Here is a 16,174-nt window from a genome sequence, read left to right as displayed (position 1 = left end):
GCTGTGGCTGTGTGTGGCTCTGTGGGGCTGGGGAGAGGGTCCCATCCCTCTGCTTTGGGCCTTCTTGGCTGGAGGGTTGGAGGTTGGATTGAAGGGTGAAGGTTGGATTTGGTGGGAAGGAAGCTGTTTGCTCACCAGGAGCCTTTTGTCTGCTTCAATGCTCATTTTTCTACAGCAGAGACCCCCCCCAAAATAGGGGCTTGCATGGCAAGGAGGTGGCAAATGTCTGTCTGGCTGCTGAGCAGGAGGAAGATGGATATCCCCTTTTAACCCTTTCTGGGCCCCAGTGGGCTCTCTGTGGTGTCCTGCTTTCCCTGCCAGGAAATGCTGGGGGTCTGATGCATTCCCATTGCTCTGAACCAGTGCTGGGATCTTCCAGAGGGCTTTCCCAGCACTCCTTCTGCCTCAGGCAGGATGGGTTGGGCTACAAAACCTCTACCAGGCTAGAGCTGAGCTCAGACAGCCCCAAACTCAGCCCCCAAAGTGACCAGAAAGGCAGTGTTTTGGTAGGTGCTGCTCTCCTGCAGAGCATCTCTCCCTCACCCCTGCCCAGCCTTGGCTTAGCAGCACTTGGAGAGGAGGTGGAGGAGGTGACTTGTGCCCTCCAAGGAGCTGGGGTGGCAAATAGTGGCTCAGCCCTGCCGTGCCCTGCACAGGGATGTTTCCCTGTTACAAGCTGCTGGGTGTGTGTCTAGCAGCAAGTGACAGACTGGCTTGGGGTCACTGGTGTTGCTCCTGTGTCCCTTTATGCATCCCTGATGTGCCTGGGATGCACACCCAGCTGCTGGGGAGGGAATGGGATGGAATCATCATTCCCTGCTCTGGGTCTGCTCCTGGGGCAGCGTTTGGCCTGGCAGGAACAGAAGCTGCTGCAAGATGCTCAGGGCTCCTATGTCAGCTGCTGTCTCCTTCGTGTCCTGGGACAAGAGGAAAGGTTTCCTCCCTCCCTTCCTCTTCTGCCAGGAGCTCCCTGGGGAGGAATTGGTCTTTCCTACTGCTCTGGATTTGCAGGCACATTCATGTCCCATAAATGGGGACACACCAACCCTGGGCCAGGCTGTACCTTGCAAACTGGGTTTGCTTCATTACCATCATCAGCCCCCAGTGCTGGAACACAGGTGACACTACAGGGTGGTCCCCCCAGCCTTCTCCTTCCTGAGCCCCATGCAGTGGGGCAGACACCTCCTGGATGCTCCTTCCAGCTCTGTCTGGAGCTGGGGATCAGCCCTGGGGTGTGGGTGGGCTCCCCAAAACCCCTCCTGCTCCTGGCAGCCTCACACTCATCCTGCCTGGTGCCAGCCTGGTGCTACGGGCCAGCAGCAGGTGACAGCAAGGTCCCCAAGCCCATGACACAGCATGGGGAGAGGCAGGGACTCACCCCAGGATTTTGAAGGCTGGGGCAGAGGTGGGGGCTCCCAGCAGCCCCCCCTGAGCCATTCAGCCCTTCCTGTCCCTGTCCCTGTGGCTGCCTGGACACAGGAGCTCTGTGAGGGATGATTTGAGGTTTGTGTCGGTCTCCTGAGCCTCCCAGCCAGTGGGGACGTGCCAGGATCCAGCCCTGCTTCCCTCCCCCCTCCCTCGTGTATTGAATTTCACAAATAAAACTGCAAGTGAAGAGCTTCTTGGAGGGAACTGCTAAAAATAGAGCCGGGGCTGGAGCCTGAATTGTGCAGGGAGTTCATGTGCAGCCACGATCCCTGCCCTCTCCCAGAAACCCCCCAGGGCTGCTTTGGGGTGATGAGGAGTTCCAGAGCTGGGTGGGAGGGAGGGAGGAGGAGGCTGTGGAAAAAAGCAGCATCTCTGGCTGGTAATAACCCCCAGGGACACAAAGATTTTCCTAGCTGGGAGCATCAAGCAGCTCTGCAGTGAAATAAGCCCCAAATCTCTGAGACAGGGGAAAGGGGCACTGGCACCTTTGCCTGGCACTGATCTCAGCCCTGGCCCAAAGGTTGTCACACGTTTTGCAAGCTGTCCTTGTCCCTTCCCGAGCTATGAGGCTGTGTCTGCTGTCCCCTTTCTCCCAGGAAGGATATGGAAATGTGTTTCCACTCCTACCCTCTCCTCATCCCAAAGAGGAGCCCCAGGAGACGATGCTTTCCCCAGCCAAAGGTGCTGACAAGGCTGAGCCTGGCCGGGCCAGTTTTTTGGGCTCAGCCAAGCCCGTGTGATTGCAGCCAGACCCACAGGGACATCCCAGTGCTCAGTGGTGTCACAGTGAGCTGGAGCAGGGGTTGGGGGGCTGCTCCAAGGGGCTCCATCAGAAGTGTGTCGTGGGGGCCTGGACCACGTTCCTTGGAGGTGTGACCAGCATCTTCCTCACCATCCAACACACGGGTAAGTGCTCGGTGTGGGGTGTCCCCAAAACACGGGTGCTGCAACAGAAATGTCCTGGTGCAACCTGGGACCACCCCGAACTGGGGACACCCCTGGTGACAGTGGGCACAGAGAACCCTCAGCCCTGCCAGCTGCACCAGGGGCTCACAGAGCACAGGGGTGAAGGGACATGGACAAGAGCTTTTGGAGCTGCAGTGTCAGAGGAGGGAAAGGCTTCCTGGGAGGGGGTCCTGCCCAAAGGGGGCTGCTCCCAGGGGGCTCCCAGAGGGTGGGCATGGGGGCACACACACTGCTGGGCACTGGGGAGGGTAAAGGTGATGGTGTTGCACCCCGCAGACTGCAGGGGGGACATGGGAGGATCTTTTCCCAGCAGCACCTCCCCAGAGCCTCGGGAGAAGCCGGTGTACCTCCTGCCTTCCTGCGACTCGCTCTGACCATTCTCTACCTCCTTTTCCGACTGCTGCCTCCATCCCCTGCATCCCTCCCCGGGCATTGCCCGCATCCCTACCTGGCCAGAGCCTCCTTCCCTCCCCGAGCACTGCCTTCATCATTCCCGGGCACCGCTGCCCGCATCCCCGCCTGGTCAGAGCCTCCTTCCATCCCTCCTTCCCTCCCTCCCTCCCCAGGCACTGCCTCCCTCCCCGTTTGGGCATTCCTCTCATCCCCCCGCCCCGGGCGCTGCCTCCATCCCCGACCATCTCAGCCGCCCTCGCCGTGCCCCTGACGGACTTTGCGACTCGGCGACCACCGCGACCCCCCCCCCCGGGTGCTCCCCGCCCCTCGGTACAGCCGCGCCGGGGGGGGCCGGGCCGGGGCTCTGCAGCGGGGCCGCCCGCCCCGCACCGGGCTCGCCGCATGGCTCCGCCGCCCGCCGGGGCTCCGCCGGCCCGGGCCGCCGCTGCAAGGTAAGGGAAGGGGGGTCCTCCGGGAAGAAGGGGGACGGGGGAGAAAGTTGCCGCTGGGCTGGGTCTCAAAGGTGTGGGGGGGAGGATATCGGGGGGAGGGGGTCCCCTGCGAAAGTTGATCGCCGGTTCTTCCCGATCCCCCCTTCTCCCCGCCGGTCTCGGGGCTGCGTGTGTGTCCCGGCACCCCCCCTCCTCCTGCCCCGACAGCCCCCCACTCCCCCCCCCCCCCACACACACACACAGGCCGGGGATGCTGCGCTGCCCGCCAAGGGGAGAGCATCTTCCCGGGAGGAGCGGGGCAGGACGCGGGGTGCGGGATGCTGCTGCGGGGCTCCTGCGGGGTGTCGGGGCCAGATGGCCAAGGTCGCGGCGGGGGTCCAGGTCCCCTTTTCTGGAGCAGCCGACGAGCCTCCCCCCCGGCACTGCAAGCTTCTGAGCTCGGCCTTGTGCTGACCTCCTGGGGCCACCCAGGGGGTCCCTGCTCCCCCCCCCCCCCGCCCCACGGCGGGGCCACCCAGGCTGCATCTCCCCCTCTGTGCCTCAGTTTCCCGCGGTGGCTCGTTGGTGTGAGGTGCTCGAGATGCCGGGAGCTGTGGGGTTGGCCACTGATGCTTTGGTGTTCAAGCTGGCTTGGGGGTTCAAGCTGGTTTTCTGGGGCTCATGGGTTGGCTTTCCCCAGGCCTGCCTCTGTCTGCTGGCCCCGAGGGGGATGGGGTTTTTGGGGTGGCATGGCAGGGCTCAGCCTGTTCCACAGCTCAGGGCAGCTCCGTGGGCGCTGAGTGTCCGGATGTGTCACCCTCTCACCCTCTGGCCCTGCAGAGGAGCTGAGGATTGCTTCTATGAGAAGGAGAGGTTTGTGGGGACAGTGTTGTCCCTGTGGTGGCACAACCCCAGGGACTTGCGATGACAGCGCTGGCTGCTGTCTTTGGGCTGAGTGTGGGGTCTCTTGCACCCCCCATTTCCCTGCATGTGGCACAGAAATGCTCCTGCTGCCAGGGCTGGGGTTCCACAAGGGTGGTGGCACCCCAGGGGACAGCAGCACGGTGTGCCATGTCCCCCAGACCTGGGCACAAAATCTCCCTTGTTGCTCTGGGACTGGCTCAGGCCCTGGCTGAAGGTCTCAGCTCTCTTTCCAGTAGGGTGAGGATGGGGTGAGCCATGGCCCAGCCTGGGGACTGCAGGAAGCTTGGCCTCCCCCAGCACCCCACAGCAGGGATGCCCAGAGCCAGGGTCTCCTTGGGGCAAATAATCCCTGTCAGGACAGGGTGGTTTGATCCTGCTGCTTTCTGCCCACTCAGGGATCTCTGCTTTGTGCTTTGGGGGTGATTTTGAGGGAAAAAGGACCAGAGCATCCCAAATTGGTAAAAGCATCCACACTTTGGGATAAAACACAAGCCTCTTCCCAGCAATGGAAGTGGAACCTGTGCCCTCACCCTTGTGTTTTCTATCACAGCTGCTGGTCAGGAACTTGATGCCAGAGGGTGCTTGGGCTATCACCCCATGTCCCCCTGTATCCATGGCTCTGCCCTGGGGCTCCCCTGGCCTCACCACGTGTGCCAGCAGCTTGTGGGCTCACCCCATCAGCTGGCTGGGAAATTAGCCTCCATCAAGTTAATTGCCAAACTGCTCAAAGCCTGAAATTAAACATTAAAGCTGTCACTTACAGGCACAGAGCAATGAGCAATCTCCTCCCCCCCTTTACCCCAGCAAAAGGCAATTCTGGCTGTCCAAGCAGAAGGAAGATGGATTCCCTGGGCTGGGGCAGCACAGGGATGGAGCAGCTGGTGACTGTCCCTGCGGGTGTTGTGGGACAAGTCCCCAGTACAGCCCAGGAATCCACTGCTGCTGGGGCTGGAAAAACCCTGAGCAGCAGATGGTGCCTTTTCCAGAGGTTTCCTTCCTCTGGTACCACATGGGCTGAATGGGCCTGTGAAAACCTCCCTGAGATCAAATTTGCCCAAATCCTGCCTGTCCTTGTCTCTGCAGTGTGGGATCCTGTGAGGGGGTGGCTACTGGGGGTGTCACCCAGCCCTGGGGGACAGACATTACCCTTTCCCATAGCCTCCTGCTTGGAAAAAAATCCCTCCTGAAGCAATAGCTGTGTCTGCCAGGGTATCTCCAACATCTCACCAGCTTCTCCTTTCACCTTCCAGTGCCGGGCTGTCCCGGAGGGGAAATGCATCCTGAATGGGGCTGAGCATCCTCGGGAATATGCATCCTCGGGGCCGTGGGGCCAGCACCAGGGCAGTGGCCAGCGTGCAGCGGCATGGTGGCAACGTTCAAGATCGCCGTGCTGGGAGCCCAGGGGGTGGGTAAGAGTGCCATAGTCCGGCAGTTCCTCTACAACGAGTTCAGCGAGGTCTGCGTCCCCACCACCGCCCGCCGCGTCTACCTGCCCGCCGTCGTCATGAACGGCCACGTCCACGACCTCCAGATCATGGACTTCCCCCCCATCACAGCCTTCCCCGTCAACACCCTGCAGGTACGGGTGTACCCGGACACACACCCCCGCCACAGGACCCCTCACCCTGGGGGCAGGGGTGGGGTCTCGGGTGATGGGCGGTGGGTGGGGAGGGGTTCGCTGTGTCGCCCCTCGGGGTCCCGGTTCCGCCCCTTCGGGGGATGCTTCGCCCTTCAGGGCAGGGTTGGTTTGCTAGACGGTGGTGTGAGGGATCACCACCAGCTGAGCGGGCCCAGGGGGAAGTGTATTTGGCAGCTTTTTCACTTAAAATGATGGCGAAGGGTGCGGTCCCACTGTGAGAACCTGGGTGATGCCCGCAGCCCCATCCAGCTGGAGATGGGGTGAGGGGTGGTGGCTGAGGGGCTGCAGGGAGGCAGATGCAGCCCTTGCAGGGATGAGCTGGGACAGAGCAGGGGTAAACCTGGGTGTTGGGTGTCAGAGACAGAGACCCTGCAGCTCCTTTGCCACCCATCAGCACGGCAGCCTCCTGGGTGTCCCCCAGCACCCCCTGGGCACGGCAGTGGGGCTGAGCCAGGATTGATCCCTCTCTGCACCTTGCAGGAGTGGGCAGACGTGTGCTGCAGGGGGCTCCGGAGTGTCCATGCCTACATCCTGGTCTATGACATCTGTTGCTTTGACAGCTTCGAGTACATCAAAACCATCCGCCAGCAGATCCTGGAGACAAGGTAAGGACCACGTTGATGCTGGGTGCATCCTTCCCAGAGGTCCTGATGGGGCATTACAGCTCATCCCAGTGATCCCCTGCTCTTAGCACTGGAGATGAGATATTAGAGACTGGGAGAAAGTCCCTTTGCAGGGCTTGGAGCTCTAAAAGCAAAACTGGACCCAAAGGCAGAAGGAGCAGGACCCTGGGCAGGTGTAGCCTGGGGGTGAGAGCCACCTCTGGGAAGGCAACTGGGACTGATGCAGCCTGGCCACAAAGAGGGACAAGGGGACAGGCCAAGAGGAGGAACAGCCACATTTGGCCAGCCAAAGCCAAGAGCAGCTCTGGGATGGGTTGGGGTCCATGGGATGTGTCACAGTTTAACACTGGCCTGGCAATTAAATCAAATAACAGATGCTCCCTATTAATCCCCCTCCCCTCCCAGATAAAGAAAGGAAAGAGAATAAGGGTGAGAGACTTATGGGTTGGAAACTAAACTACACAACTTCAATGGAACAGTAATGATAAATAGGAAAAATTACTAAATATATACAAATACACAGGAAAATTGATACCACGTTCCACCCCTCTTCCCCCCAATAACTCTCACATCACCACTGAGGCTGCAGGGCAGCCCTGGGAAAGTCCAGGCTGGAATCCTGGGGTCAGGAGCAGTGGGGAGCTGGAGGCAGGAACACACAGATTCAGTCTGGTATGGATCAGGAGCACAGGCAGAGGAATGGATGGAATCCTCCCAGGGTGCTGAAGCAAAGAGGGAGAGGTGTAGAAAGGGAATCAGGAAGGAAAAAAAGGAAGGGGCTTGATCCTCATGATCCCTCAAATTTATACTGAGTATAAATGTATGAAATACTCTGGTCAATTTTGGCATCTATCTTATCCATTCTTCCCTAAGGGAGGGCTTCAGGTGGGACCTTTTTACTCCTCTCCTTCTGGAGGGCAAAATGTTCCTCGGAGCTGAGCAGTGGCCTTGGCTCTGCACACCAGTCTCCAGCTGTAACTATAACCATGGAGTGTTACCAGTCCTAGAAGCAGACACTGTCTGAGAAACTTGCTGTTAATTTCAGCAAGTGCAGCTCCTTACTAAGAGACTGAGCTGAAAGCAAAAGTACAAGACAGAAAATCACCTTTATCCTGGCCCAAACCAGGACAGGATGGGATGGTCATCCATCCATGGGATGTGCTGTGCCCCATCCCCTTCTGTCCTCCCTCACCACCCCCCTCTGCCTCCCTCCCCAGGGTCATTGGCACTTCAGAGACACCCATCATCATCGTGGGCAACAAGCGGGACCTGCAGCGGGGCCGAGTGATCCCGCGCTGGAACGTCTCCAACCTGGTGAAGAAAACCTGGAAGTGTGGCTACATTGAGTGCTCGGCCAAGTACAACTGGCACATCCTCCTGCTCTTCAGTGAGCTCCTCAAGAGCGTGGGCTGTGCCCGCTGCAAACACGTCCACACCACCATCCGCTTCCAGGGTGCCCTGCGCAGGAACCGATGCACCATCATGTGAGCCCCCCCTGCCCCCATGGACACCCTCAACCCCCTTTTGCCCCTTTCCATGGCCACTCGTCCTCGGGGACCGCCGGTGTCACCGCTCTCTGCCGTGGTAGGACCCCCAGAGGCACCTTGGGGGTTGTTACCCTGCTGGCATTGGCACCCAGTGGTGACATTTAGGGACAGCGCGCCTTGGGGGGTGCCAGGCAGGTTGGTGTGGTGGTCACCTGAGGGGATGGGTGGCTGGGGGTAGTGAGGGGTGAGGGAGAACCCTGAGCCCTCCCTGAGCCTCTGGCACTCAGAGCCACAGCTGTCCTGGGGGGGATTGTGTCTCTGGTGTGCCCAAAACTCTGTGTGGCACCATGGGGTCAGGAGATGCCTCTGATGGTGCCCAGAGGGTGGGTGTCGGGTCCCTTCTAGCCAGTTCATTGCAGGGGCAAGGTTTGCTGCTGCCTGCTGTCACCTGTCCCTGGAAGAGAATGACACAGTGCCTGTGACCTGCTGCCAGGGTGGTGGCTCCATCCCTGGGGCATGGTGGAGGCTGGAGCCCCATCTTCCTCCCTGCAGAGCTGGGGTTTCTCCCCTTGGAGGGCTCAGCAGCCTCCAGCAAGGGGCCAGGTTACTCTGCTGGCTTGGTTGGGTCAGGTTTCCATGCTGAATTTCTGGATGAAAGCAAGAAAAGGGGGAAGAAACAAAACAAAACAAAGAAATAAAGCCCCCATCCTACCCCTTACCTCCCCCTGGGGTGCTGGGTGCTGCTTCCCCAGGTCTTCAAGTCCCTTTCTGCCCTGGTTCATCCAAGGAAGGTTTCTCCTCCCCACCAGCCTGTAGAACACCAAATAATCTCACCAAGCTCCTCGCCAGGCAGCTCACCCCTCCACTACCTCTCAGCCTGGGCTCAGCAGGTGATGGGCTTTGCACAGCCCCATCCAACCCCCCCGGGAAGGCAGGCAGCCCCCCAGCAGGTCACTGCACCCCATGGCAGTGCTGCCAGGTGGGTCTGACCCACCCTGGGCTTTCCCCTGGGCTCGTGGTGGTGGGAAGGCAGCCTCCGAAGCAATAGGGAGCTGGAGTTGCATTTCCAGTTGCATTCCTTTTGTAGTTTTGTTTTTTATTTTATTTTCTCTCTGCATATCCCAAGCAGGAAAGCGTGTTTGTTTGGTTGTTTGGTCTTTTTTTTTTTAATCTTTTGGCTTGTTTTCACACCAGCCTTGCAGCTCTCTCGTGTCTTGTCCTGCAGGGTGAGTGGCAGAGTGCAGCCCTTGATAGGAAACGGTGTTCGGGGTGGTGAGCAAGAGCCCGAGGGGTGGTAGTTCTTCCTTTTTGGCTGCTCCCTGTGGGGAAATTCTCTCCTCACCCCCCAGAGGCAAGGAGCTGGGGCTGATCCATCCCCTGGCACAGGCAGCTCAGTGATTTCTGGTGTCACAAGGCACTGCAGGTGCTCGGTGCTGCTCGGGGCAGTGAAAACAGAGAGCAGCCCCATCTCATCCCCCACGGCCACGTTTCCATCTGGCAGAGCCCTGCTGTGCTCTCAGTGACACATCCTACAAAGAGCAGGTCCAGCTGAGCCCAGGCAGGGTGCATTTCACCCTCCCACCACCGAGCCCAGAGCCGCAGGCTTGGGGTCACCCTGCTCCTCCCTTCCCACCCCCAGCAGCCACCTTGGGAACCAAACCCTTGCTCCAAAAAGGAAAAAAAAAAAAAGGGAAAAAAGAGAAAAAGTGATGGGGGGGACACAGGACTGTCTGGAGTGAGAGCTTCAGCTGGGGAAGGATAATGGCACAGGTCACCATCCCTCCCCTCCACAACAAATCTATCAGTCCCCCCCCAGCCCCATATTGTCAGGGTTTAATAACATGAGTAAGTCCACCCTATTGGTCTCTAGCTAGCTTTATCCCTCCAAATTGAGAAGGAAACTCCTTGGTAGGTGTTAATAATAAAGCATTTCTAAAGTGCTCCAATGTACACATATCAACAATGAAGCCAATACATTGTTTGTTATAACCCTGTAGCCTGCAGTTTATAGCACAATTAGTTACAGGTTTTTATAGCATCTATTTAGTATTTTGAAAAAAAAAAAGAAAAGAGAAAAAAAAAAAAAGAAGTTATAAATATAATTGTTATATTCTATTATACTTTATAGACAGAGGAAGTTATATTAGTAATAATAACTCTCACTGCTTCAACAGCATTTCCCAGCTCCTGAGAAAAATGAGGGCTACAAAGAGCTACTTTCCCAAGAGCCCAAGAAGGGGGAGGTGGGGGGGACCCAGTGGGTGCAGGCAGAACTGGGTGGTGGCACTGTCTGGGTGCAGGCAGGGGCTCTGGTGGTGGCCAGGCTGGGGGGCACAGCAGCAGCTACAGGCGACCCATGCCTCCCCCCGACTCATACCCTTAGTATGAAGTCACCACCCACCCGATGCCACCCTGGTCTTGCTGAAAATTACCTTTTCCTGAGCCTGGGAGAGGCTGAGGATGTCCCCACCGCTGTCTCCAGGGCACTGTGTGGTTTCTGCCCCCACGGGAGTGGTGCCAATCAGGTCCAGCCCTGGCAAGGATGCTTCCCTCTCCTCCTCCGGCTCCGGTGAGCCTCCCGGTTTCCTGTACTTGGCTTTCCTCTCTCCTCCATGAACTTCTTATCAGAGATTCCCGAGGTGTCTACACCGCCTGTAACGCCCTGCACCCCCTTCTTTGAAATCAAATTAAAAATCAGGTCTGACCCCTTTGTTCTCTACCCGCCTCGCTGCTCTTTGCCCGCGGTGCCGGGTTCCTCGCCTCCCCTCTGCTGCTCTCACTGGGGTCTGCAGGTGGTGGAATTCATTTCTCCCCTGCAAAAGAGCCTTTTTTTTCAAACAGGTTTTGCATCCACAGGAGCTCACCCTTGGCTGCTCCTTTGTAGGGACGCTGTGGGTCTGGCTACATCCACTCTTGGAAGATGGGGCTATTCTGGCCCAGGGAGGGGTCTTGGAGGGACATTTGCTGCACCAAGCAGCCCGGCAGCATGAATTCCCTTCATCAGCCATGACCTCCTCCCTCCCCATCAGGATTATCCTCTCTCCCTCCCTGCCCACACAAAAGATGCTAAACCAGAGGACCTTTGGTACATCTCTATTGCACAACCAAGGCTGCCGGGTGTGTGGCTGCAGGCTTGGGAGTGACCAGCACTGCCAGGGTGACCACCAACCCCCCCGGGCTCCCACCTTCACCCATAAGGAAGCCCAGGGGCCTCCCCAGCCTGAGCCACTCATGAAGGCTCTGGGTGCTGAAAGCCCTGAGGATCATTGGTCCCCTGTCACAGAGCTGAGGCACAAGATGCTTTGCACGCCTGGATACCACGTGTGGGGTGTCCCGTGCTTTGGGAGACACCATGGGGAGGGGCAGCTGAACTCTTTTTCTCTGCAGAAAGAAACTGGGGGCTGTACTGTACAAGAGTCACAGCTTGGGAAGAGAATTACCAGTCCTGTGTCCCCCTCAAAAAAAAAGAAAAAAAATGGAAGGAATGGGTGCAGCTCTGCAAAGTCATGGGGACACCCCCAGGGGGTCCATCCCTGGGCTGAGGGAGGGGGTCTATCCCTGCCCAAACTCGGGGTGCAGGTCAGACCCACACCTCTTCATCATCCTCGGTCAGCCAGGCTCCGCTGTCAGCCGGGGAGGGCTTGGCCCCGGGATGGGTGTCACGGGGCAGGGGCTGCTGGGGGGGTCCCGGGGGGCGACGCTGGCGCTGCCCCAAGGGGGTGGGGATACGTGAGGGTCTCTTGCCGGGCCTGTGGTCCCGCCGGGGACGGACTTTGGGCCGCAGCTTCAGCTTGTAGATGGAGGGAACGCGTTCGGGTTTCTTCAGGCACCGCCGGGGCTTGGGGACAGCGCTGGCTTTGGGCCCCCGTGGAGTCTGGGACCCCACACCCTGCCCCTCCACCTCCCCACTGGTGGGTAGGGTGGGGGGCTGTGGGGTGGCTGGAGGGGGGGTTTTGGGGATCCAGCTCCCCAGATCTACAGGACGCAGGGGCTGCCGCCCGTGGGAGAGCTCCTCCACCACCCTGTCATAGCCAGGGGGCTGTGCCTGCCCCCAGCACCCCCTGAGACCCCCACTCCCACTGACAGGGGCACAGGCTCCCCCCAGTTCATCCCCTGGCACCTCGGGACCCTCGGCAGCCCTTGTGGTTAGGGATGGGGGGCACTGACGGGGACCCCCCCCAGCAGCACAGCCCTCGCACTCATCTGCAAGCCTGGCCAGGGGGGTGGGGGTACAGCGAATGGGGGGGCTGGCTTTGGGGGGGGGGATGCTGATGCCATCTTGTTTCAGAGGGGGGCTGGAGGGATCCTGGGGTGAGGGTGGTTGGCCCCGGCCGAGGGCTCCCCGTCTGCCTTCCCGTGGGTGTTTCTGGCTCTGTGAGTGTCTCCGGGCATCCTGGTGTGGGGAGGGGGCACAGAGCTTGATGGGGCTGGGGGCACGGGGTGTGACCACAGCAGGGACCCCCCCTTCCTGCAGCCCGCCAGCCACAGAAGGTGATTTGCCTCTTTGCTGGGTGCTTTTTGGTGTCTGCTGGGTGCTGGGTGTTGTGCACCTGCCCTGTGCCAGTGCTGGGGGGGTTCTCCCTCGGGTGGGCCCACAAGGTGTCTTGGGGACCCCCACGCTGTCCTGGGTGCTGGGGGCTATCCGGGAGGGGGTGGGTGCCCGGCTCTTAGCCCCATGGCAAGGGGTGCTGGGTCGAGTGGGTGACCTGGATGGTGTTGGCTGCCACATCCTGCAAGAACAGAGAACAGAGAAGGGTTGGGGTGCTCCTGCACCCACCCCACCCCCCCACATCCACACCTCCGGAAGGGAGGGGACAAAGAAATCAGGGAAGTGAGAAAAAGGTGCTGTGAAAGCAGCTTTGGGGTGGTCGGGGACACACAGGATTTCTGCACCACTTACCTGCCCGAGGGGACCCCCCGAGGCTGTGCTGGGTGAGGGCTGGCACCCCGTGGGTGACCCGAGCCCTCTGGTAACGGGGTGGCAGGTCTGTGGGGACTGGAGGGGACACGGGACCCCCAGGTAATGGGGGGCAGGGGGCTCTGCGAGCGGCTGACCAGCAGTGTGGGCTGGGGCTGGCCACGGGTGGCCACCTTGGAGGCTGGGGACAACCAGACCTCGTGCTGCACTTGATGCTGGGGGCTGCGGCTTTTCCAGACTTGTTTGTGAGCTGGGGGGAGAAACGGGGGGGGGGGAGGGGGGGAAATCAGCATCACTGTCCTTTGCACCCACCCCCAGGGCGCATCCACCACCCCAGGCATCCGCTCAGCACCCGACCCCCCGGGGATGCTGGTGCAAACCTGTGCTCCCTGCAAAGGGCCTTTTGGGGTCCGGCTCCATCCAGAAGTCTGCCGTGACCTCTAGTGGCCACCAAAGCCAAAGAAAGTCCCCAAACTCCCCAAGCAAAGCTACCAGAACCGCTCTTGCGATTGGTCCCAGGAGCAGCGAGACCCAGGACTGACACCCCCCACCCATCCTCCCCTTCCTCCCCGCCCCGCCCATGGGGCAGATCCGAAGGATTTGGGGACACGGGGACTCACAGAGCGAGGTACAGCGGCAGGGATCGTGCTTGTCCAGGTAGTGCCCCAGCGTGTCCCAGCCGCCCCCGACCCGCACCATGACGTGGTCCCGCAGGACCTGGAGGGGATGCCACGTGGCAGGTCCAGAGAGGTCCATGGGAGGCACCCGTGGGACCCCACCCTCTTTTTAAGGTGTCTGAGGGTGACACACCCAGCCAGGCTTCAGGAGCTGTGGGCTTACCCTAAGTGTCACCCAAAGGACAGCCCCAGCTCAGAGCCACCAAGGCAGGGGGGGTCTCAGCTCCCACTGCCAACTGGCACCTCCCATCACCCCAAGGACAATGGGGCCTTGTGAAAAGCCCCTCTCCATCACCGTGGCCTGGGCCCTTTGAGAAGGCCAGGCTTAGGGATATACCCAGGCAGGGACAAGGGCACCTCTGTGCTCCCATGGCTGGGTAAGACCTGGCTCTGGCTTGGCATGGGACAGCAGGGTTTGTCCCATACATGTGGATGGTTACATCCCTGCAAGCACACACACCACGAGGCTGAGCTTCCCTGCCTTGGCAGTAATGGTTAAAAAACCCTCACTGGTCCCATTTGGGGGATGGATTATGGAAGAGGCTCTGTGGCAGCAGAGGAGGATTCCTTGTGCCCCAAAAGCAAGGGGTGAAGCAGACTCACCCTGACAAAGATGAGGGTGTCAGAGTCACCCACACGGTATTTCCCTTCAGATATCTTGACCATGGGGAACTGGACTGGGCAGGTACAGCGGCTCACCAGGTGCTGAACCTGTGGGCAGCAGGGATGGGTCCTCATCAGGATTCCTGGGAAAGGTTCTGGGGTGGCCGTTCCCATCCCCATTCCCATCCCTATCCTCCTCTGTGCACCCTTGTACCATCTGGTCGAGGTTGTTGAGGTCCCGTGGTTTCCTGGGGGGCCTGGAGAGCTGAGTATCCGTGGATGGCAGCTCCAGCTCCTCACGGAGCTCCTCCTCGATCTCCTCTTCCATCTGGATGAGGGTTGGGGGACGCATCCCGAAGCGGGCAGCCCGGCGTGCCAGCTCCAGCAGGCACAGAACGAAGTTCTTCTCGTTCTTCCTCAGCACCAGGTCCTCCGTCTCAAACATCAGGACATCTAGGGCAGGGCAAGGGTGGACAGAGCCAGAACAATCCCATGGGGATGGGGACAAAAGGGAGGAAAGGCACAGGAAGAGGCAAAACTTGCCCGGAGGGAAGTTATTCCCTGTAGCCATCCCGCTAGGAATATGGTTGGGTGAACTAGAGTTGGGATAAATTCACAAAGGAAGAGCCTTCCCCTTGGGTATCTACAAAGTCTCTACCACTGGTTTAGAGCACCCCAAAGCCACAAAACCCCAAGGCTGAGCGTGCTGAGGACTCCATGCCCTTCCCAGGCACTCGCTGGTGGTGGGGACAGGGTGACAGACCCTTTGCTCATAGCCAGGATGACTTCTGATGTCTTTTTATGACCAAGATTATGCTGAGCAGGGCAGGGCCATGCTGTAGCACACGCCCTCTCCATTTCCACCCCCCAGCACCTATTTGCACCCAAGCAAACACACCCACTGCCTCCCAGCACCCTGCAAAGCTGCTGCCAAGCTCTGTGCAGGAACTCCCAGCTCAGGGCTTGTTTGTGTTGAATGGGCTGCCCGATGCCACCACGGGGACACGGGGCAACTGGAGCTCAGCGTCCTACCTTTAATATCCATCTCCTTCCTGCACCACTGGATGAAGTTGGAGATGTTGTCCCTGGCCTGGAAGGTGCCTGGCTGTGCCGTGAGGTTGCAGGTGACACCGGCAGCGGGCAGGCGGAGGTGCTGGGCCCCGCCAGGGCAGGCAGAGGCAAACTCCTTGGCCACGTGGGTGATGTTGTTGGCGTGGGAGCAGAGCACGGCCCCTGTCTCCAGCACCTCCAAGAAGGTGCCCACCTCAATGTCTAGGTCGTAAAGCTCCTTCAGCCACTCGGCCAAGTCCTCCTTCATGGCACAGAGGTACTGCTCGCCGGACTGGTAGGGACGGATGCTCCGCACCGTGGTGCTCGGAGTCCCCCACATTTTGCCATAGGACTGGGAGGAGAGGAAGGGAAAAGGGTGATGGGACATGGGGAGCTGGCCCAGGATGTGCCCCCAGCCCACTTTCCCAGCAGTCACACTCACCCGGTGCCACTTGTTCTCTGCCACCTGGGAGCCCTTCTCTGTCCCTGGGGAAGAGGAAATCACCCTCCTGGGCAGTGGGTGTTTTGTTTCCTTCCCAAGTGCTGTGCCCTTCTCCTTGGTGACAAGGGACAGGCTGCAAACACTCCCCATTAACCCTTCAGTGTCAGCTCCTGCTCCAGCAGCCCTGCTCCTTCTGCCCCAACCCAGAGCATTCAGACCTGCCCCAGCACCTGGATACTTCTGCAAAAAAAAAAAAACCTACCAGGGATGTGCTCACCCCTTGGGGCTGAAATGGAGCCTTGCATGGAGCTGGGAAGGTTCTGGCCATGTTGGGTGACCCTGTCCTCTCCCTGGAGCCAGCTGCTGATGCTCACTGCACATCAGCCAGCATTATTTAGGGGGAGGAAATGCAGGAATCCCAGCTATTCCAGAGCGTCCTCCTCAGTAAGAATTCAGCCTCAATGCTTGGGAAAAAATCCAAACCATTAATACATCCCAAAGCATGGAGAAATCCTCAGTAATTTGGGATGAAGCAGGGAAGAGAGTTTCCATGTTTACTTCACTGTCGAGCATCATCCCCATCACAGAGTTTT

The 16,174-nt window shown here is 59.4% G+C and overlaps 2 protein-coding genes across 3 annotated transcripts; one reads left to right on the top strand and one right to left on the bottom strand.

Moving 5' to 3' along the window:
• The first annotated feature begins 1,858 nt into the window (after nt 1-1,858).
• RASL10B (RAS like family 10 member B) lies at nt 1,859-10,610 on the top strand. 2 transcript variants are annotated; one of them, XM_071764956.1, is made up of 5 exons: nt 1,859-2,334; nt 2,961-3,239; nt 5,393-5,721; nt 6,262-6,386; nt 7,622-10,610. In XM_071764956.1, the coding sequence occupies exons 3-5, from the start codon at nt 5,506-5,508 to the stop codon at nt 7,890-7,892; spliced, it is 612 nt and encodes a 203-aa protein (XP_071621057.1). In that variant the 5' UTR covers nt 1,859-2,334; nt 2,961-3,239; nt 5,393-5,505; the 3' UTR covers nt 7,893-10,610. The 2 variants fall into 2 exon arrangements, with proteins under 2 accessions (XP_071621057.1, XP_071621058.1); XM_071764957.1 differs by lacking the exon at nt 1,859-2,334 and having other exon boundaries at nt 2,644-3,239.
• A 750-nt stretch (nt 10,611-11,360) lies between these two features.
• On the bottom strand, nt 11,361-15,605 carry GAS2L2 (growth arrest specific 2 like 2). Its single transcript, XM_071764953.1, has 7 exons — nt 15,582-15,605; nt 15,122-15,491; nt 14,304-14,542; nt 14,090-14,197; nt 13,430-13,526; nt 12,792-13,059; nt 11,361-12,621 (listed from the first exon to the last, which is right to left on the bottom strand). Exons 2-7 carry the CDS (start codon nt 15,477-15,479, stop codon nt 11,472-11,474), a joined length of 2,220 nt encoding a protein of 739 aa, XP_071621054.1. The 5' UTR covers nt 15,480-15,491; nt 15,582-15,605; the 3' UTR covers nt 11,361-11,471.
• Between the last annotated feature and the right edge of the window lie 569 nt (nt 15,606-16,174).

Source organism: Heliangelus exortis, chromosome 21 (genome assembly GCF_036169615.1).
Source record: "Heliangelus exortis chromosome 21, bHelExo1.hap1, whole genome shotgun sequence".
In the NCBI taxonomy this organism is placed as follows: domain Eukaryota; kingdom Metazoa; phylum Chordata; class Aves; order Apodiformes; family Trochilidae; genus Heliangelus; species Heliangelus exortis.
This window is presented reverse-complemented; position numbering and strand designations above follow the sequence as displayed.